This window comes from Callorhinchus milii, unplaced genomic scaffold, assembly GCF_018977255.1.
Source record: "Callorhinchus milii isolate IMCB2004 unplaced genomic scaffold, IMCB_Cmil_1.0 Scaffold1, whole genome shotgun sequence".
Classification (NCBI taxonomy): Eukaryota; Metazoa; Chordata; class Chondrichthyes; order Chimaeriformes; family Callorhinchidae; genus Callorhinchus; species Callorhinchus milii.
In genome coordinates, this window is record NW_024704742.1 from 29921886 (window position 1) to 29945279 (window position 23394).

Below are 23394 nucleotides of genomic sequence, written 5' to 3' on the forward strand. Positions count from 1 at the left end.
GTATCTAGCATTTGCAATGGCAAGCTGAGCAGGTTTAGCTGGTTAAAATCTTTAGTACCTCCCCTCCCCCAGTGCACCCGTACAGGCAATTCTTAATTAAGGAGATGGTTTTCTACATGTGGCAGACCAAATTTAAATTAAACGGCCTGATTTTCCTGTTTGTGATAGTGAGTGCTTTGTAATCAGAGATCATGTTAATACAAAATCGTGTGTATATTTTTATATATCCCAAAAATCTACCTATACATAAAAATTGGTACCGTCAATACAATTTGTTTTACGATCCAAGACTTGTCGTCAAAGTTCTTTGTTTTCTCACGTAAACTGACTGTTGTCAGATGATCAGGCATAATACAGACTAATCAACTGGCATGTTTCATTTCAGTCTAACCCCCAAGATCTCATTGACAGATCTCGGGGTGGGGGAATGATCTGAAATTAAACATGCCAGTTGATTGGTTTGTGTTATGCAAGGTGATTTAGGACATATGCATTTTTTGGATACCCGTGCATACTGAGTTAACGTTTTTATAAATTCTAACCTGATCTCTGGTAATGAAGGCAAAGGAGGGAAACGCACCTTGATACAGTATTTGTGCTACAAAAATGACATTTTTTAAAAAAATGTTAAATTGAATTTAATAAAACTACATTCATAAGTGTTGCTAGAACAAGAACCAGTGAATGAATGGATTTGAGAACAGCTTAATCTTTAAACTTGTAGCAGTACCACATGTGAAAGGTACCCAAAAAATAGTGACTAGATCTACCTGGCTATCAGCCAGACTGCTGGACCACCTGTTCTTTGTCTGAATCCTTGCCCAGTCATTCAACTTTGAATTCAACATTCAAAGTCATCCTTGCCCAAAACATTCACGTTTGCTGGCCCCTCACTGGGCAAGTGAATGTTGTGCAGCACTTAGTCTCATGTGGGCTGCCTTGAGGACCTCACCAGGTTGCTAGAGACAACACTGAAAACCCAGCCAACCCAAAGCCCATAACATTTGGAATCCCAGTCTGAGCTGAGTTAGCCAGGATTAGCAGCTGTGACAACTGGCCTCAGTGCTCCTGGTTTAGGGGAGAGGAGAATCACAAGGTTTCCACTTTGGGTCGCTGTATGTGAACCTCTGCTGGAGGACGCGCTTATGTGGACTTCGGGTGAGATCGGGCTCAGATATGTTGCCACTCACTGTCGAGGCTTACACATAAATAATGGGCACTTGAATGAGGTACCAGAGAACAACTGGCCGTTGAACTAAATCCCAGCAGAGGTACTTTGGAGTCAAAAATACTTTGGAGGAGAGGAAGGAAACTCAGCTTACGCGTATTTGCAAGCACAGGCATGACACCAACCTTAACTTTAAAGATAATTCTAAAATCAAGTTGGATGAATTGTTTTCAAAGTTCATTAACCACTTGGCAAGAAATTCAAGTTTTCATTAAAATACACTATGCCTTTCTTGTTTTAAAAGCCTCCTGGTGAGAGTAAAGGTTTGCTGAAACAAACACAGGAAAACAAATTCAGCATATTTATAAATAAGTTCAACTTGTTTTTAAAAGCTCATGTTTAAATTATTTGCATACTTTCAATGTCTCTCCACAATCAATTAGTCCTAAAGTTTACTCTGGCTCAGGTTGGCTGAACATGACCGAATTGTCCTTCTAATGTGGCTCCACTAGACGGCGTAGTTGTGGAAGAAATCCATCTCCATCAAAAAAAACTCCATAGTTGTTGTATGTCAAAAGAGGATACAGAAAGGAGGAAGGAGATGACCTCTTAAGAAAAAATCATTGGGCTTCAGATTTTCAAATTACGTTTCGTGTAATTATCCTTGGTTGAAGAGACAATACTGTTGGTGTATTTCTGGAAGGTAGTGGAATCTCCTTCTTGTAGTTATGTAGCTGCCTTAATGAGTATCTGAGAAAACATGCAAGCAGAATTTATTTTTAACAGCTATTTGTGATTTTTGTTGCAGACAGTAAGGGAACCTATTCTTCCCTTCCCTCTCCACACACCACACACACAAACAATATAATGATTATCTAAAGGTCTGAAAAACACCCAGTATTTAATTATTCAAAATAATTGGTTAGCAATGTGTATACAAATAACATATTTACATCAACTTTATATGTAATATATATATGATATATTATAATATGATAATGTTAACTTTCACCCAAACAATTACATGACATGTAATTTGAAAATCTGAAGCCTAATGATTTTTTTCTTAAGAGGCCATCTCCTTACTCCTTTCTGTATCCTCTTTTGTCATTCACCATTAGAAAAAAAACAGAAAATCACAGGTTTAAAATTGGTTGGCTTTTCAGTGTTGCTTCACCAGATTCACTCAACCTGTGTTAAACCTGTGAAGTGGCACTGAACTTTTCAATAATCATAGCAGTGCTGAAATCTTTGATACTGGTTGCGGGTCCAACCATTGGGCTAAACCTGAAGAGATTCACTCTGTAGACAGACTTCTGCTATTGACTGGAGATTGCGATTTTTTTTAGCAAGATTCAATGTATTAAAATAGAAAAGGTGTGAACTTGTAAGACCAATTTGTGGATTGTGGAAATGTCTTGATTTCAAGCCAGTTCTTCTTAAGAACTGCAAAAAACAGTCTCCTGATTAAGACTAGATTGAAGAATTTTCTGAGTGATCTTAAATTATAACACAAAATAACTCTTGACTTAGAGTCAATTCTATTAAGAAACATAGCAATTTTCACCCCTACATTTTAGCATGTCTGTGGAATTGTGGTGGGATTTCTGCCGGTAAATTCTTTGTGCTCTTTTCCTAGCAGAAAATCATGATAAAACAATGAGCATTTCACCCTAATAGCTTTGTAAGCATTCTGTGAAACAAGTTAAATTTTACCTCACTCAGTAATACCCAAACAGGGGATTCTGTCTGAATAGTTAACCGAATAGCTTCAATCTTTCCAATCGATGTCTCGATTTCTCCTTCTGCAACTCCATTCACAAATGAACCTTAATGCATAAATGAAACATAGTTATTATGTCACTCACAAGGAAAATAGTATGCCATATTCAACTGCCTGCAAACTTAAATTGGTAACAAGTGGAAGAGTTAGTTTGGCCATGAACCATTGCATTGAGGTACAGACCCAATCCTTCTCACCTCCAGTTCATGCATTTCGACCACCATCTGACATGTTTCCTCTGGACAAACTTTATAAGAGTTGTAATAAACAACAATAACAAATTACATTTGTTTTGCGCCTTTCATGTTGGGAGGACGTCACAAGTCGCTGGACAGTCAGATATTTGGACCCAAGCAGGGGTTTGGTATCAGGAGGGGTGGAGGGCAGGGAGGGTAGGAGTAAGAGGGTGGCCAAATGTGTGGTCGAAGAGGAGGATCGTGCGATGGGCCTTGAAGGAGACAAAGGAGGGAGCGAGGCAAAGTGACTGTGGGATGGAGTTCCAAAGGGTGGGGGGCAGAGAGGCTGAAGGCCTGACTGCTGATGGTGGAGCGGAGCGGGCTGGAGTCTGCTGAGTGGAGGGAGCAGACAGGTTGACATGGTGTTAGCAGGTCACAGAGGTAGGAAGGAGCAAAGCCATGGAGGGCTTTGAAGGAGAGGACGAGGATTTTGAACTCTATCCTCTGGGGGATGAGGAACCAGGCGAGGGTGGGATGATAGGATCACGGAGCCTGGTGTGGTAGAGAACATGAGTTGCAGAGTTCTGGATGATCTACAGCTTGTGGACGGAAGAGTTACAAAAGCAGGGAGTTGGCGTAGTCGAGCCATAAAATTAAATGAATTTGGGCCAGTTCTAGTCATTTCTGAATGGTACAATCAGAGATGTCCATAATCTGTTATGAACTGGGCAATTTTGCTCAAAGCCCATAAATGATATAAACATATCTTGGTAAATAAGGAAACAGCTATTTAACTGTAAATCCACAAATTAAATGTTCAAATCCAGAAAATAAATGTATTTCAATTTTGTTTGTGAAATGAGAGCACATTAAAGGACAAATTTGACTGAAAATTCATATTCTTCACTGTGAATGCCTAGAGTACAATTCCACATGTTCTCACATGCTTTTGAAATAAAAACATTTTTTCTCATGATTCTGGCTGATAGTTGTGTGTGGGTGTGTGTCTGTTGGTGCACACGCCACATGTGTGTATATTTACGTGCATACAGTACCATACACATAATGTGTGTATATTGTGTTGATGTTTAATGTTGGGGAAAAAGAAAAAAACACATCATTGCCTTCTCGGGCTCCAATGGGCAATGAGAAGCAAGGTCAGCTTCTCTGCTGCTGACAGTCCAGGCAATCCTTTGCCCCAGTCTTGTTCATTTGAATTTGTTATTCATTTCACAATGCTCCCTCTCATTAATGCAAAGTCATAATAGGTGTAATCCAATCTCTCAAAGTGAAGTCCAGCATTTTACAATCGTAAAACTCCAAAAACGTTTGAAAAGGACTGGCTAATCTCCCATGGGGAAGCTGACTGACAAAAATGTTGACAAATCCTCTTCTGCAACTGTTTATGGTCTACACTGTTTGGATATCAGTGCGGAGGCCTGAAATTCACTTGGTCTTAACCTTAAGTCCACCATCTGAAAATATAAGATTGTGTAGAATTTGGGAAAGATCTTGGCCTCTCGGAAATTCTAAGAACTACTTTTCCATAGTTTTTTAAATCAATTTTGGAACACCTGCTTCCAATTTAAGAATGAATTTGTGAATTTTCCAAAATTATTCCCAATCTTACATTTCAAGACAATGGATTTAAGATTAAGACCATGACAAACATCACACTTCTGATCTTGTAATCTCTAAATTAACACTTTTTTTATTAGTATAGATAGATATTTAGAAAATAGTCAATCATGTCCCAATGTAACTGCAAAACTCAAATTAATTCAATACATTGGGGTGTAAAACATTTTTGTAGACTCCCTCTGTGTCCATGATGATACAATGATACAATTTGAGACCAGAGGTATAAGAAATGGTGATGTATTATTTCCATGTGAGAAAAAACGCTGCTAAAAATATAGCCCAATATTATCTGTTCCTGTGTTGGCATGACAGAGAATTGGTGATACTTCAAGTTCAAAGGTAGTCCAAAATCAGAAGGAACCAGAGGGATGCAGAGGATGAATATTCACCTCCCAGCATGGCAATTCACCTCCTAAAATGTGAGATGTGCAGTACCAGCAGTAAATGGTGATGTACAGAGGCATTGGAAACAATGAGAGACCATCGATAAACATGGATGCATATCATCATTGATACTGAGGAGGGCTTCCCTGGACCCATGACACATGCTTTGAGTAACATTCTAGGAGAGTGGTGCTCACCTTCAGATGGATACAAGCAAGATAGTTGACTGATGATATTGGCAAGCCTTTTATTTCATCAAGTCACTATCTTCAAACTTCGAAATGCTTTGGAAAATCTTGGAATAAAATGTCATAGATCAAATAGGATTTGTGTCAAAGCTGTAAGATTTTGGCAGTGTAGTAAATTTCCCAAATCCTAGATTCTCACATTTGCTAATCTAGCGGATGTACTGCAAGTCGTATCATGCTCGGTACTTGACATGTGTTCTAAAATGAAACCGTTGCCAAAAGCTTTCAAAAGCTGATGTGTTATGAGCATTCAAGTATCTGGTAATCTCGTCAATCTCAATAGTATTGCCTTCTCCTTCTCTTTGACACATTCTAAGAATAGCAATGATACTGGATCATACCCTTTGTAGATAGACTTCACAATAATCACAGTACAGATTTTCATATTGATGTGTCAATTGCTCTATAGCTTTGGTATAGAGTACAACATACATAAGGTTGCATCAATTTGCAGTATATCCTGTGAAGCGTTTTGAGGTACCTTGGTTACATGATAAGGCACTATATCAAATGAAAGAGTAATTATTACTTCTCCCATGTATGAACAATGAATTTAAATGAATCATCCTTTGTGTGATTCCATCTGGCATGGAAGAGGCATTCATATGTGCAGTCCCACATATATGACACGATTAGGCAGTCTTATATAGAGAGGGAAGCTTTGAGGCTCAGGTATTCTACATTGTAGGGTGAAAACTGTAAGAGTCCCAACAGTTTTTGAAAAAGATTTGAGATTCCTGATGTAAGTGAATGCACATTACAGCTGAGTATCTGCAGGATTGGGTTTTTGAGAACCCTTTTGAAAGTCCACATTAGATCTCAATCTTACAATTTGTCACCTTGGCTTTAATGCCATTATCAAGCCTAATAGCAGTAATGTTGGGTGCTGTGCAAATGTTGAACCATTGTTGGTGTCTGTGCAGATAATTATTCTTTCTGGACACGGTGTGCTGAGTTCCCCAGATTAACCGGGTACACTAGGAGCTCAATGAAGGTATTGATGACGGGTATGGTTCTTGCTGGAGAAGAACAACACTCTCACCAGTTTTCCCACACTTTTACACCAGGGCATGACCGCAGATCCAGCCAGCTCAACGGATGGTAATTGTAACAATATGGACCCATCCTGGGACATGCAGGTCTTTGCAATAATGGTATTCTATACACATTGGGCTCTCATATGCAACAATTTGGTAATGTGACTCACTTTAGTGACTGAGTTGCAAAGAATGCCAATAAACTTAAACAGAAGAACTCTGCTCTGACAGAATGCACTACACCAATTAATGATAGAAATCAGCATTTAGTGCCTCCTTTTAAGATAGCTGGATATCAGAAATGCAAACATATTTAAAGAATTTCCTTCTGTGGAGCATTATTCTTCAACAGCTTAGATTATTTTTAGAAAAGTTTCTTACCTATTTTTAAATATCCATCTTTTGTTATTTTGTATTTGGGGTCTTTGACACTAAAGTCTTGCAACGATTTTTTCTCAAGGACACTTCTCTGAAAGGTTGACAGAAAAGAGGAGTCAAAGGGAATATTAAGACAATATCAAACAAATTTCATTTTCCAACGTAGGTTAAAAATGCGTTCCACAGAGATCACTGTGTATGCTCTATTGTATTGTGTATAATGGTCAGAAATAGGAACTCAGGTTATTTTTTCCCAATCAACAACAACAACAACTTGGATTTATATAATGCCCTCCACGCCAGACGGTGTCTCAGAGCGCTTTACAGTTTCGGATCCCGGGACCGAACCAGGGGGAGGGGGAGAAAGGTGACCGAAGGCGTGGTCGAAAAGAAAGGTCTTCAGCAGAGACCTGAAAATGGGAAGGGAGGGAGCGAGACGAAGGGAGTGAGGAAGGCAGTTCCAGAGCCTCGGGGCATAGTGGCTGAAAGCACGACCGCCGAGGGTGGAGCGGAGGACGAAGGCAACGGGTGCTGTTTTGAGGAGAGAGGAGGTCAGAGAGGTAGGGGTATGCAGAGGAGCACAGAGACTTGAATACGAGGGTGAGGATCTTGAAGTCGAACCTCTCTGGGATAGGGAGCCAGTGCAGTCTGGCAAGGACTGGGGTGATCGGGGAGCGGAGTTTCAATCGGTTCTGAAGCCAAGTGTCCTCAACTTCTGCCACAGCTGAGAATGAGCACAGACCAGATTATCTCTGTGGGTAATATGAATTTAGAACAGTGAGGGGAGGGACATCTAGATCTTTGAACAAAGCAATCTGTTTAACTTTGTTTCCCAACAAAGGACTGTAGATGGAAGGAATTTTTTTTTTACTTTTGATGCAGATGAACCTGGAATTATTTTGATAAGATTCAACAACAGAAATATTCAGTATTTATCAAATTCCATGATACTCTATGTCAAAGCATTAAAAGACCAAGTTGGAAGTTGACATTTCAGTGCAAATTTTACGTGCGCAAAAGGATGGAAATGTGAAATAATTCTTAATGATTAAATTATCCAGAGCATTGATGTGACGTTGCATAAATGTTTCCCTTGCCAAGTAGGCAGGTTAGCCAGGAGTTTCTGACATTTAAACATGAAATTACTTACGTTTGCTGGTAAAACCTCTACTGTTGTATTGAAAAGTTTGTCTCCCGGGTGTTCTACATTCCCACTTCTAAAGACGTATCTGGCAAAGAAAACAGAAATGAGAAGTAAACAAGGCAGAAACTACACAAAATATAATCCTTATCACATCACAACAATAACTTGCACTGATATAGTGCTTTTCTTGTGAGACAAACATCTCAATATCACTTCAATGCTTGTAATTCTGAGGATTCATGGCTCCCAGAACTGTATAGCGTCTCCGCTGAATTCAATGGAACACTCAGCTCCTAACCCAAAATACATTACCACCCCCTGATCTCCAACAAAAAAAATTGCATAAGTCTAGGTAAGTCCGTGTCCAATTGGGAGTGTGCTTTCAGCTTTTCTTGATATTTATTGATTTATGGCATAAACGTGTTTGTTAAAGATCCCATGAACCTATTTGTAAAGAGAATGGAGTTTTCCAGTGATCTAGTCAACAATCATCAGACAAAATTGGTCACTCACTTCATGGCTGTTTATGGAATATTGCTGGAAATTTTTTGCCCTGTATATCTCCAAATACGGAGTATATCCTGTGAAGTATATTGAGCTGTCCTCCTGATATGAAAGGTACTATATCAAATGCAAGGATTATTTTTTATTATTATTATCCTGAACGGCAGAGGGAACACTGAAGTTTGAATATTATTAATGGATAACTTCCCCTGTTTGAAAGAGTGGCCTTAGCATGATAATTTATTTTGCTAGCTGATCATAAAGATTGGCCACCACTTAGACTTTAGACTTAGTTCGGAGTCCCAATGTGGAATTTGAACCGACAAGCTCCTGACTCAGAGACGGGAATGCTTCCAACTGAGCCAGGCTGACACATATAGCATTGTTTGACACCGAGCAAAAGTGAAAGGAGCAGAGACTGTAGGCATAGTCGAAGAGGAAGTCTTCAGGTGCGATCTGAAAATGAGCAAAGAGGGAATAAGATGGACGGATGGAGGCAGGTAGTTCCAGAGTGTCTGATGGTAGAGTAGGCGAGGCAAGAAACATGCAGACGGCCTATTTGCACTGTCGCTACTTGTGTGACTGCTGGAAAAAAGGACGGTAACTCAAGGAGCATTTTTTCCAGGAAATCTCCCATACAGCATACAGGGTCACGGGACTTCAGGTGCATTGGAAACCCAAGCTCAAGCCTGGAGAAAATGCCATCCACAATGCAGGCATCCTTGGCTTGGGCAGACCCCTGCACCCTGAGATAAAAGAAGTAACATAACGTCATCTATCCAGCTTCTGTGCCATTGTGACAAGTTCATAAAAATAACAATCCGTGCTAACCTTTCCACTTTCAATGGCTGGAAGAATTTAAACTGGATGAAGTCCCCGGCCTCAGGAACAAATGCCCAGAAGAAATTCTCGCCTTGGTAGGCCTTTGCCAGATTGTATTGCTGATAGACTTTCAAGCTGGTGTTCAGTTCCGCCATGGGATTTGAGTGCCCTCTATGTAATTGTTGTTTCCCAAAGTCCTTATCCTTTATTTTAAAAAAAATAGTCAGAATTAGAACTGGAAATTCAAAAGAGATACTTTGAACAGATAGAAACAAGAACAACTTGCATTTACGTGATGCTCTTTATGTAGTATAGAATTTCGGAGCACCGAAACATGTACATTGGTGTATATCTTCAGCTGCGATCACTGTATTTTCCAAAGTCAATATTGAAAAACATAGTTCACTATTTAAATATCCCAAATATCCCTACTATCCTGACACAATGTGCTTTGGTTAAGAGGAAAATTGTAAGTCACAACTATTTTTAATACCATTACTATCTGAAAGACGAACACGTGGGACAATTTACAATGGATTTGCCCGTATCGCTTCTCACATTTTATTTGATATTTTATTTCATATTTTAATTCACTGATCAAGATTGGAGCTAATTGCTACATGCTGTTACTTTGTCATAAGTAAATAGTATCAGATATTTGATGCAATGGCATCAAGCCTCAATCAATCTGCATACATTTTGTAATAACGGGTTTGACTGCAATACTGCATTTGATCAGACTTGGAGCCTATATAACGAATTAAAACTGCATAGCAGTGATTTGCATCAGACATGGCTAAAAATCTAAGCTAAACATTAGCTTAAACATGGATGAAGAGAAGGTAGACAATAGGACTGAATGGATTGGGCTAAATGGTTTTCTGTTCTGTAAATTTCTATGGGCCTCTGGCTGATTAAAGGAAAAAAAGGTGCTGCAACTTTAAGGGAACATTTCAAATATTGAACCTCTTTGTTTTACTGCTCCTCATATCCACCTGAAGGAATGTGGATGAGATAATAAGCCATGATGCCATTTTACTTCTAAAGCTATCAGTAACTTATGAAAGCCAGATCAAATTCAATTTAGATGGTGCGACATTCTTGTGGAGTCCTGCAGCTCAGTGATTAGAGCACTCGCTTTGCAAGTGAGAGACCTGAGTTCAATTCCCGGCAGGGCGAAACCTTGGACAAGTTTCCTTACTCCACACACCTAATAATAATCCCTCCAAAACCAAAACCAATAATAAATTGGTCATTTTCAATCCATGACTGTTTGTGGGACATTGCTGTGCGCAATTGGCTGCCGCGTTCGCCCACAAATATACAGTCAATTCACTTTACAGTATATTCTGTGAAGCGCTTTGGGACGTCCTCCCGACGTGAAAAGCGCTATATCAAATGCAAGGATTATTATTATTATTCTTTCTGTTTACTCCATGCTGTGCATTGAATATATATTTTTTAAAAACTTACTTTTAGAGGCTGCACTTTTCCAGCCAGTGAAGAGTGAGTTCCCACATGCTGGAAGAGGGAAGGCTTGTAACGTATTCGTAAATTGGCCTTTTGTCTGTCACAATGTTTCTGAAGGAAAGAAAAAAAATGCATGAAGCAATGCTTAAGGTGATAATAATAATAATCCTTGCATTTGATGTAGCGCTTTTCACGTCTTCTAGACATCTCAAAGCGCTTCACAGAATATGCTGTAAAGTGAATTGACTGTATATTTGTGGGCGAAACACGGATAACAATAATAATCCTTGCATTTCATACAGAGACTTATATCATCGAAAAGTCTCAAAGCATTTCACAGGATTTTTCTGTGATGTATAACGGCTGTGTTTAATAATAATAATACTAACAATCCTTATTTGTAGGCAAACTCGACAGTTGTATCAGGTATGCTACTGTTATGAGGCCCAGAATTAACAGATGATTCCAAGGTATGCCGTGACTGATATTGAATGCATTACAGTTCTGACCAAATCCCTTGTAAGACAATAATATTTCTGTGATATTGCATAATTGGAATGTCTCAAAGTGCTTCACAGGATTGTTGCTGTGAAGTACAATGACTATGTATTTGTTGACAAACACGACAGCAAATACACACATAGCATCATCACACAAACAGTTATAAAGTGAATGACCAATTTTATCTGGAGTATTGTTGGTTAGGACACCAGGAGAAACTCTCTTCGCTTTACGAATAGTACCATGGGATCAAAATATTTATGGCACATCAACAAAAACAACAATAAAATTACATTTATAGAGCGCCTTTCATGTCGGGAGGACAAGGCGCTGAAAAATGGCACGTTGCTGGCACTTTGGCACATGGCACATTGCTATGGGCAAATTGGCTGCACCTTTGCCTGAAAAATACATGTTCATTACGCTTTACTGTAAATCTTGTGAACATTTTGATTCGTCATTTTGAGGTGAAATGCACTAAACCAATTGCAAGAGTTATTATTATTATTATTATTATTTTTGACCTCAAGGCTACATTAGATATGCTGGTCTGTGGTGTGCTGCTTAGTGGGTTACCAGCTTAACTCCACATTGCTGTTGATCATGAAAGCCCCATTTCATATACTGCAAAGGAGTGAGACCGACAAGAAAACCCTGCCAACAAATCTAATGACTGCTGTGGGCTGTTTCCAGGCCCAATAATCGTGATAGAGCTATGGACAGTGGTGTCACACATATGGCCACACATCAACATGGCAGAGTTTCCCGTGATGTGATAATGACCACCAGTGAGCATTAAGGCCTCACAGGACCCAATTTTCACCCCACCGGAAAATAGACTTGAATGAAGAATTACTTTGTTGTACCCCTTATATTCAAGGTTTTCAGATTTCAATAAAATGACAAAAGGAACGTGCATTGCTATCCTGGGTTGGGAGTTTTGATTGGTGGGATCAGGGACAGGAACAAATGGTGCCTCAACGCAGGAAGGTAGGCTATCCCATAATGAATATGGACAAATCAAACTCTCCTGATAGGCATTACAATCACACTGCTGGTCAAAAATCTCATGGCAATACTACAGCTGCTTGAGATGATTTGCGCACCAGGTTTTTGAGAAACCCATTAGATTGCTCACACCTAAATCCCTAGCCATCTCATGCTATCGGTATTCCAACAAAATTTACATTGGCTGAGTGTAGTAATCACTAACAATACACATTACGCACATTGAATCTTGGGAGCAAATACCTTTGAAGAATGTAAAATCAATAAACCAGGTGTTGCATAAATCTTCTGTCTGATTTATACTAATTCTTTTTGTGGCTGTAGCGCACATTAAAAGAGGTAATAACTGCTTGGTAAACAGATTGCTGGGCTTGGAGATTTCAGCAAAGCCTCCACTGAAGTCTGTAAGTGTTGAAAGTGGGCTTTCTGATTTAATCATGGGATTCTAATCCAGGTTGAGTTAGCGGGTATTCCTGAATAAATTGGGAAAATCCCTGCTGAATGGAATCCACGATGGTGCATTTTTCAACAGCTTGTGCGCTATCGTTATTAGGAGGGAGAGTGAGTGTACCACCCACTTTGAAACCATTCCTTAATTAGGAAACAGGACACATTTAGGAATACCACAGGTTTGACCATGTGGTAAAATAGTGGTGATACATAATTCTTCAATTCACATAAACAGTAGTTCAAAAACATAACATAGTTCAATAGCACAAAATAGCATAAGCAGAAGTTATTTTCTCACATTAATCGCAATGTGATTTTCATCCATAGTTCAGTAAAAAGGACATAAAAATAAATTTTCCTTGATTGAAGCTCTCCCGGACACTACCCCGCCTGAAGTGCGCTATGTAACTGGAAGTTGTTGTTGTTGTTGATTTCTATTAAATGTGGTGGAAGTGTAGGTATATTTTGTGGAAATAAATGTGTTTACTTACTGACCAAGTGTGAACTATACAAGTTCTGATAGATGGCATTTTAAGGCATCAAATAAGATGGATGGATTTATTGAGTCACCAACTCAATGGGCGGGAATGAGATACTTTGCCTTCACTAATTCTACTTTATTTCTACCTCTATTCACAATGGCGTTGGACAGGAGGCTGGTGTTGTGAGGATGTTCCCAAACATGATTGCAAAAACAGGGGAAAAAACCACGAGTGGGAACCACTGAGTGTGACTTGAGCGATGCAGGAAGCCTGAAGCCTGGAGCTTTTGGGCTCACTGCCTCCCACGGTGGCTTGCCTGGAGCGGAGAACAAGACCTACAGGTAAGGCGCTTACCTGGAGCAGGGCTCCTGTGGTGGGGATCAAGGACAACCCCTGTCCCCTTCTCTCCACAAACCCCACTCAACCCTTCTCTATCACCGCCTTCCCCACCTCCTATCCCTGCTCGATCCTCTCTCGCCCTCCCTCTGCTCTAGCCTTTGAATCCTCTGTTGTGCCCACAGTGGCAGACGTTGCTGGCTGTCCAACAGCAACCGCCCTGACTGCCCCATCCTCCACCTCCGGTGCAAAGCCCATTGATCCCTGAAGGGTTGGCATGATCCACATCCTTACCCTCTCTGTCAATCCTCCCCCCAACCCTGCCTCGTCTCGCCCATTCCTACACCACCAGCTGTCCTCTCCGTATCGATCTACAAAATGTCCAATCCCTTTCCAGCAAAACGCTCAAGACCTCATTGTCGACAAAAACATTGACATCCTCGCTCTCACCAAAACCTGCGTCATCCCAGGCGACACCTTCCCCCTGACCGAGGCCACACCACCTGGCTACACCTTCCACCACACCCGACAACCTAACCACCATGGTGAGGTTGTGGCTCTTGTCTCCCGGTTCCCACTCGGTCTATCCCCTTACTCCTCCGGAACCTTCCCCTCCTTTGAGCACCTTACCCACTATCACTTCTCCAACCTTTCCCTCAAAATCCTCCTTGCCTATCGTCCCTCCAAACCCTCCCCCCACCTTCCTCTCGGACATTTCCACCCTCCTACCTTCCCTCTCCCTCTGCTCCAAATATCTCCTCATCCTAGGTGACTTCAACCTGCACTTCACCCCTCCTGCTCTATCTCCGCTGACTTCTCCTCTCTCCTCCTTAATGAAACAGAGGACGTGAGGGCAGAAGGTTTGGGTAGGTCTAATTATTATTGTTGTTATAATAATGAATGTGATGAAGCTGGTGGGAGGTAAAGAACACAAAATGGAGAATTGGCTAAAATACAAAGGGCTTTGAATTACACTGATTGATATCTACCACAGAACTGTGAAGGCAAGCAGGGATAATAGGGTATAAATTGCAATATCACCAAAAAGATTTGTAAATAACGAATCCTGGATGTGTCATATCATAATGATAATTCTTGCATTATATATCATATACTTGATCACTTATTCAAAACGTCTCAAATCGCTTCACAGGATTTAATGAGATATACTGACTGTGTATTTTGTGGGCAAACACGGCAGCCAATTTACACACAGCAATGTCCCATAAACAGCCTGGAAGTGAATTACTAACTTTATCAAGAGGATTGTTGGCCAGGACACCGGCAGAAACTCTTTTCTCTTTTTGAATATTAGCCTCTTTAATGTCACAACATATCTTGAACAAATAGATTGGGCCTTGTTTTAACATCACATCCAAAGGATGACAGCTACAACAATGCACCTCTACCCCACCACTGACCTGGAATGTCATCCTAAACGATGTACTGACATAATTCATGACTCAGGAGCGCTATCAACTGAGCTCAGACTGAAAACTGACAAATGGGAAGCAAAGGGAACTGGTGTACAATTTGAAAAGCAAAAAGCTACACAGCATAAAGCAGACAAGCAAAACATTTAACTGGCCTGAGGTCATCACCAACCATTCCTTGCTCAGTATAAAATACACATCATCTTATTGGGTAAAAGAGTATATGTATAAAGTATGTATATAAAGAACAAGATAGCTAGTTTGGTTGGTCTGTCTTCTAGCCAGAGGTTAGGAGCACAAAACCTGAAGGTTCAGCCACTGATAATGGCACTGAGAGGGCGGAGAACTCACAACAGACCCAAGTTAGCTGAGTGGAGTGGACGAGCAGAGGAGTGAGTTAGGAGAAGATCAGAGAGACAGGGAGGAGCTAGGGTATGAAAGGATTTATAGGTGAAGGCCACGATTTTGAAATCAATCCGATGGGGACGGGGAAGTACCCTTTTCCATCACTATTCTATTATGCCTTAAACACGTGCTTAACATCTGAATTCCACATCAAAGAATCCGTATGTTTTAAAAATTAACCAAATTGTTCACTGTGTTTACAATCCTTATTCTCTATCCCCGTCCCCCACCCCATTATCATCCACAGTCTGACTTGGAGGAGCTGATGTCGTCTTTCTTCATTAACTGAAGACAGATACCCTTTTAGCTGATCAATGTTTAGTGCTGAAATGGACACAAGATTGAAAAAAGTACAGTTGACAGATGTTTATTGCATGTTACATTTGGTGTTGGTGCCTGAGGCACCGATCAAGAAAGAGAAACAAACTTACGGCATCTTTCTCAGGATTGCACACCTTCACCCATAATATGTGGTCGAGTAACCAGTCTATAGGCTTGTCCTTGTAGAACATGATAATGAATTCCACTATTAATGGCAGATCAGCATTCTTGAACAACTTTCCTGGATCAAAACAGTAAAGAAATTATTTTTAATATAACCATTCCATACATTTCTGGGCTTATGTAAACCTCCTGAAGAGCCTCCTGGATCTCTCTGTCATGTTCGACACAGTTGACCACGCCATCCTCCTCCACCGCCTCTCCTCCCTCAACCACCTTAGTGGGACCGCACTCGCATAGTTGGATACCTACTTAACCAACTGCCTCCATCTCATCTCTGCAAATGGTTTCTCCTCCTGCCCCCACCCAGTCACCTGCAGGTTTCAAATCTCTTCACTCTCTGGCACCTCCCTACCTCCCCACACCCCCAATCCACCACCCGGCGCCTCCGCTCGACTGGCACCGGCCTCCTGCTCGTCCCTCGCACCCCCCACCCTACCGTCGGAGCTCGCGCTTTCAGCCACTAAGCCCCAAATTCTGGAACTCTCTCCTTCAATCCCTCCGCCTTGCCCCTGCTCTCCCCTTTTTCAAGTTCAGCCTGAAGACCTTCCTCTTCGACCATGCTTACTGCCACCTCCCCTCCTCCATCACCCACCCACCGGCTCGGAGTCAGGCTCCACCACTGTTTAGAGCTCTGAGACACTGCCCTGTGCATGGAAGGCGCTGTATAAGTGTAAGTTGTTGTTGTTTTTGTAAACATTGTACTAACCCACAACCATCGACATTCTGTGAAATTAATTCCTAATCTACAGATAACTATATAATAATTTGATATAGCATCTTACTTATTACGTTGTTTAAACATCTTAAAGTACTTCGTAGAATTGACTGTAAGAAAGAGGGCCTCCTGCTCGGCCTCCTCTCCTCAGCTGCTGACACTATCATCATTCATGGCTGCACTAGTCACCTCACCGAGCCAATCCAAAACCTCAGTGTGCTTTTCGACCCTCAGCTATGTTTCGAACTCTTCATTCATGCCGTGACCCATTCTGCCTTTCCACACTTCTGCAACATTGTCTGCCTCTGCAACTGCCACTCACTGCAGGCCACCGAGACCCTGATCCACGTTTTCATTACGTCCTGGCTTGACTACGCAAACTGCCTGTTCACTGGACTTCCCAACTCTTCCCCCACCCCACAGATTATTCAGAACTCTGCAGCTCGTGTCCTCTCCTACATCAGGCTCCGGAAACCTATCATCCCGTTCTTGCCTGGCTTCACTGGCTCCCCATTCCTCAGAAAATCAAGTACAAAACCCTTGTTCTTACCTTCAAGGCCCTCCACGGTCTTGCTCCCCCCTAACCTCTCCGACCTCAGAACCCCATATCAGCCTGTCCGTTCCCTCTGCTCAGCGGACACTGGCCTGCTTCAGGGCCCCCACACTTCCCACCATTAGCGGTCGGGCATTCAGCATCTCTGCCCCCACACTCTGGAACTCTATCGCGCAATCCCTCCGCCTCACCCCCTCTCTTGCCTCCTTCGTCCAGTCTGAAGATCTTCCTCTTCGACCATGCCTTGGCCCCCCTGCCCTCCTCCCCTTCTGACCACAAATCCCAGCTTGAGTCCAAAACCCCTAGTGGTCCTGGGACATCTGGGACATCTTTCCAACATGAAAGGTGCTTATACAAGTGTAATTTGTTGTTTTTGTTGTAAAGTTTAGAGACTGTGGATTTGTAGGTAAACTTGGCCAGAGCAATATCCCACAAACAGCCAAGAAGTAGATGATCAATTTTATCTCGGGGATTGTTGGCCATGATACTGGGAGAAATAGATGTACCTTTGAAATGACACAGAATGTTATCAGCATTAGTACCATGTTATCAAGGTTTCACTTATAAAGAGAGACATGAAAACATGGGACTTTTTTCACTGGACCTAAGAAGGTTGAAGGGTGACCTAATAGAGGCCTTCAAGATTGTTATAGAATAAATAGCAATAGAATATTTCCACTGGCTGGTGATTAATTTCTTTGCATCGAGGGTAGTAGGAATGTAGAATTCTCTGCTGCAAAAGCATTGTTGAAGCAGAATCCGTAAATTCGTTTTAAAGGGAATTATATCCAGTAGATGCTTGCAAAAGAATAGTTAAGGGTATGGGAAGAGACACATTAGACTAGGTGGCTGATGTGGAGAGAAACACGAGCCTTTGTGCCCTAATATTGTATGATTTCCATGCAGAAAAGTTTCCACTCTGTAACCTTAAATGGTCTTTTCACTGAAGGTAACTTCACTCCACAACAGATTAGCTCTCAGACTTACCCAAAGCTCCTGCCCTCATTAAATTTACTACAGGGCAGCACTGTTTCAATAAAGTGTTGTTTTGCCCTATTTCTAGTGGGAGTGCTTTGAATAAAATGTACTCCCTGTTGACCTTAGCTTCTTTTTACCTTTTTACCTCAGCATTGTTTAATTTATTTAGGACATTCACTGCAGTTGAATAGTTAGAAACTCAAGCCACTTCTTTAAGGAAGGATTCAGATTAGATCGCTTCCATTGACATTATCCTGATTACAGGAGCGGCCAATTCTGTAAATAAGATAGAATAATTTCCATAGAATTGCATTCTACGCATGTCGCATTTCTAGGAGATTAGCTCAAAGTCAATTTTGAACCTGTGTCCTCTTTTTAGTTTGAAAATACGTTCTCAATTTTAACATGTACCAAGTACTAGCTATGTTTCCAACTCCTCCCTCCCAAGTTTCTCCTCTTTTTAAAATCTAGCAAAATTTCAAGTAAATGTCTTCTATCGACCCACATCAATTATTTTGTGAAGAATATAAACTAACCCTTTGCTCCTGAGGCTTCTGACAGTTCTGCTCTCCAAATGAATGGCAAGTAAACATGCAATGCAGATGGGGAATTAAAGACTTCCCTCCCTCCCTATGGGAGAGAGTCCTGTCTGCATTCAAGTAGTGACTTCAAACAACCCACGCAGTGACAGGAACTCAGCAATTATAAGAAATGACTATTGCTCCACCTTGCTGTTTGGCTTACCATAAACTCACCCATGAATTCACTTGAGGGAAGAAAGTGTATTTTGCTCAATCCTTAAAGATCAACAAGTAGTAAAACACAGGTGTATTCCAGCAATACAGGAATTAACATCTTCTTTGGGCATTTGATCATTTATATCAATCTTTATAGCCTTCAATCCTGTAATCAAAACTGTATTTAGGCTCTAAGTTCTACCTCGTCCAGGACTATTTTGTCTTAAGAATTGGGGAAAAATCCTAAAGCCAGCAGATTGCTTTAAGAACTGCAGAAAGATTCCTTCCAAATTCACTCTCAAATTGAAGATTTTTTTCTACAGTTTGGCATAATCTTAAATTGTAAAGACAAAACTTAATTAAAGGTAGGTTTGAATTGTACAAACTAGGGGGAATTTTCAGATTGCATATTTGCATACTTAAGTAGTTTTGCTTCGAGCACCTTTGATATCTTTACAATCTAGTGGGTTTGGGCTGGCACACCCATCTAAAAGCACGTATCCCCGGCCACCTGCAGAGACTTATTGATAAATATTATGTTGCCAGCCTTGAAAAAGTCTCTTCTACTCACACTAATTTTTCAAATAGACTCAACTATCATAAACTTTATTTTATTCTGTTCACATAAATACGCGGGAGAGTTATTAATGGAAAGGTTTATGAAATAAATAACACTTCCCTTTCTCTCACTCCTCAACTTATGTTTGTCCATGCATCTGTCGGATAATCCAAGAGGCGACTGAATAACTATTTGGCAAAGAAATTGGTTGAGGGGCTATTAGAGATAGAATGTTTCTAGGGGTCCAGAACATGGTAATGATAATTATCACTTGCCCTAAAGGTACAATTTAAACCTATCTTTAATTATCAACACGTTTGGGAGTGATACACCCCTTCCCACAACTATAGTAGAGGCCCATTACAACACAGTAGTTGGGGGTCCATAAAATCCCACTTTATAATGGTGCGCGCAGTTAGTCAGTGCCTCTACAATGTGAAGTTACTGATCATAGGACCTCACTGACATCACTGCACTAAAAAGATGGCTGACTTCCTGGTCATCAGGTCACCACGTTTCGGTCACAAAATATACAGTCAGTACACAGTATATTCTGTGAAATGCTTTGAGACGTCTCAAAGATGTGATAAGGCGCTATATCAAATGCAAGGATTATTATTATTATTCATATCAGGTCACCACTGACATCACTTTCTGCACACTGCACTACACAGAAAGATGCTAGACTCACAAGGCACCATGAAACCTACTAGCCTGAGTAGATGAAGTTGTGCTTTGTCATTTCCTGTGCACTGAGCATAGATATGAGCGAAGGAAAGCCAAGATCAGATCATTTAGAGCAATTAGAGGTTGTTAAAATTCTCACTGTCGCAACCATTTCCTGGGTATAATGGCCAGACTTCAGTACATCACACACAGGAATCCTGCTGTCAATGATCTTTTAAAATGGATTCTGTGAGGATTTTAGTTTCCAGATTTTCTGTGCTGCTTGTGATTGCAGTTCTTTATTTACTTGTAATAAATTTGCAGTTTCAATGTGATTTGGTGTTAAAAAAGAATACAATTTTTTTTAACCAGGAACTTCCTTTCTTTAATAATAATAAATAATCTTTGCATTTGATATAGCGCTTTTCACGTATTCTCGACGTCTCAAAGCGCTTCAAAGAATAGACTGTAAAGTGAATTGACCATATATTTGTGGGCAAAATGCGGCAGCCAATTGCGCATAACAGTGTCCCACAAACAGTCGTGGATTGGAAATGACCAATTTATCATTGTTTTGTTTTGGAGGGATTATTATTAGGAGTAAGGAAACTTGCCCAAGGTTTCGCCCTGCCTGGAATTGAACCCAGGTGTCTCGCTTGCAAGGCGAGTGCTCTAACCACTGAGCTACAGGACTCCACAGGACTCGTCTTTAGATGAATAGACGAGTGCAAAGATGAAAGTACTGTACTCTGGTGTTAATCACTCAGATTATGTGTAGGCAGATGCCTCTCCATCACAGAGCTTTCAAGTTCACTACAGCGACTGTGTTTTCTCTCTATGCTAGCCTGGAGGCATGGAAACTCAGCCGTGCAACACTAACTAGTGAACGAAAAGGTTGATCTGGGACAGTAGCTTCTGAAAGATGTGGTCAACCCCATTGTTCATTTACTGGAGGTGAAATTCTCTACTCTTATTCAGTACTATATCTTTCCATTGTACAATGCTTCCATTGTAACTTAAGTTACACATTCTCCCAGTAGAGATATATTTGAATGTGGGTAGATGCATTCGCCTACAAAATAGTCACTACACTTTCCTGTGAAATGTTGTGGGATGTGCTTCCGATATGAAAGGCGCTATATCAAATGCAAGGACCATTACTTATATTAGTAGATAATTGAAGACAGAGTCATAAAGTAAGAAACCTGTTTAACCTTTTGGAAATTTTTTTGTAAAGAACATGCAGAGAAAAAAGTTTGGCCAGCATTCGTTGGCATTTATCGTACAGTCAGACCTCAACACTGGCCTGTGATTGAATCTGTAAAATCAGAGCCATGTTAGAACAGGTCGATTGATACAAATAGCCACTGCTCAGTGCTTCTGGGTCATTTGCTGACATTACTTCCAGCTTTTAACATTCACTGGCAGCTTTCAGTTGGGTGCAGTCTTCAGGAAGCTGGACAGTCAACGTGACTGCTTTGGCCGGGGTTTCCAGCACTTACCAAGAAGTGCTGGAAACTTTCTGTGCCTGTATGCATGCCATGCCCATGATTTTGGGCAACTACAGCCACAAACCAGATGTGTACCTCACCTCTGGTACACCCCAGGTCCACGTGCACCCCTGCACTATACAACAACAACATTATTATTAAGCACAGTGTAATGTAGTCTGGCTATACACTGCAATGTCAAAATGCAGTTTGAATCAAACTATATTGCTGCGCTGCAAAAAATACAATGTTTTGCTCGTGTCCAACATCACAAGACAGACTTGACATGTGTTTTTTCCGGCTGATCTTCCTTCTGCTGACCAATACACTATTTAAAGACAGTGAAAAAGGCTCTTTAGACTATTTTATCTCATACTTCCAAAGCACACTTTACACCATCCTCCCATTTCAGTCTCTTTCTTTAGGCATCAAGCTGTCAGACATTTCTCTGGCTCTCAACTCAATCATTCTCCTCGATGGCCCTCAACTGTTGGCTCATATTCAATGTAAATTCAATTTGTTATGCTTACATTAGGAGTGTGCTTGGATCAGATAGCTTATGATAAAGAAATACCTAGTTTGCAAATCTTTGGCAACAGTCATCAGCAATTTCATCGAAATAAAAAGAGGAAACACTCAAAAACAACAATGCTTGAAAAAGTGATTACATGGCTAGAATTTGCAACAGATAAGTATGTCTGCATAATACTTTGAGCTGGGATCAGCCTCAATCACCCTTTTTAGTAATCTGTTCCAGTCATTAATGAAGGAAATACTTCCTGATAAATGTCCTGAATTGGCCCTTTGCAACCCTGAACCTGTGACCTTCTTGTTCTGATGTCTCAGTGTATCGGAACATATTGTTCTGCGTTTACTTTTGCAATCCCATTTAAAATCTCATGTACAACAACAAATCACATTTGTATAGCGCCTTTCAAGCCAGGAGATCATCCCAAGGCACTGGACAGTTAAGGATTTGCATCCGATCAAGAAGGGGGCAGGGAAGGTGGGGGTAGGAGGGTGACCGTTCGAAGAGGAAGTTCTTGAATTAGGCCTTCAAGGAGGCAAGGGAATGGGCGAGGCGAAGGGACTGTGAGACGGAGTTCCACAGGGTGGGGATACTTCTTTAAGGTGCTGAGACAGCTCTCCTCAAGACAGCAGAACCCCAGCTTGTCTATTCTTTGCTTGTTTAAAGACAGTCTCTTTTATAAATCCAGCAGCATTTTCAGTATGGTATCACCAAATGTAATTAGAATGAGTTGCTGAATGAAGACCACTGAAATGTATTGATTGATGTAAGATAGATAACTGGGAAACTGATACTGCAGCTTTAAGCAATGTGGTCATCAACAAAGCACCAGCTGGGCAGCAGGCTGTTTGTGGGCTGACACCTGATCCTCTTTTCAATTAAAAAGGGGCAAACATTAATAAATGTGAAAAGTATGAAGATACGAACAACAAGGCACCTACTGTGAGCGGGGCTATCAAGTAACAGACCAATGTGTTGGATAGGATGCTATGCTGTTCATTAAAATATCGTGAAGACAAGTATGTCATTCTCGAGCAGTTTGTGAAGAGAAACAAGCTGATTTTAAAACATGACTTTTGTGTGATCATATTATTTCTACCATTAGTAAGCTTTCAAACCCAGGCTCCTAAAGGTTTCTGAAATCTGTTTCATGTTTAAAGATTTGCAATATTGCAGTAGCTATGAAAATGGAGGATGTTGCGGCTCAAATGTCAGCATTCATTTGTGGAAGTAGACTTCAATTTGTTCCTTAAAAGCTACACCCTATTGAGGATGTAAAATGTACGAAACTTG

The 23394-nt window shown here is 40.9% G+C and overlaps 1 protein-coding gene across 2 annotated transcripts in view; it reads right to left on the reverse strand.

The window, feature by feature from the left end:
• Nucleotides 1–421: 421 nt before the first annotated feature.
• LOC103181292 (alpha-1,3-mannosyl-glycoprotein 4-beta-N-acetylglucosaminyltransferase B) overlaps nt 422–23394 on the reverse strand; it is a 94979-nt gene continuing 72006 nt past the window's right edge. For both annotated transcript variants that reach the window (XM_007897658.2, XM_007897660.2), the window contains exons 9-15: nt 15802–15932; nt 10759–10866; nt 9295–9488; nt 7966–8044; nt 6819–6906; nt 2885–2997; nt 422–1918 (exon numbers count right to left, since the gene is read on the reverse strand). In XM_007897658.2, the coding sequence (XP_007895849.1) occupies nt 1895–1918; nt 2885–2997; nt 6819–6906; nt 7966–8044; nt 9295–9488; nt 10759–10866; nt 15802–15932 (737 nt within the window). In that variant the 3' untranslated portion in view covers nt 422–1894. The remainder of the gene's footprint in view (nt 1919–2884; nt 2998–6818; nt 6907–7965; nt 8045–9294; nt 9489–10758; nt 10867–15801; nt 15933–23394) is intronic.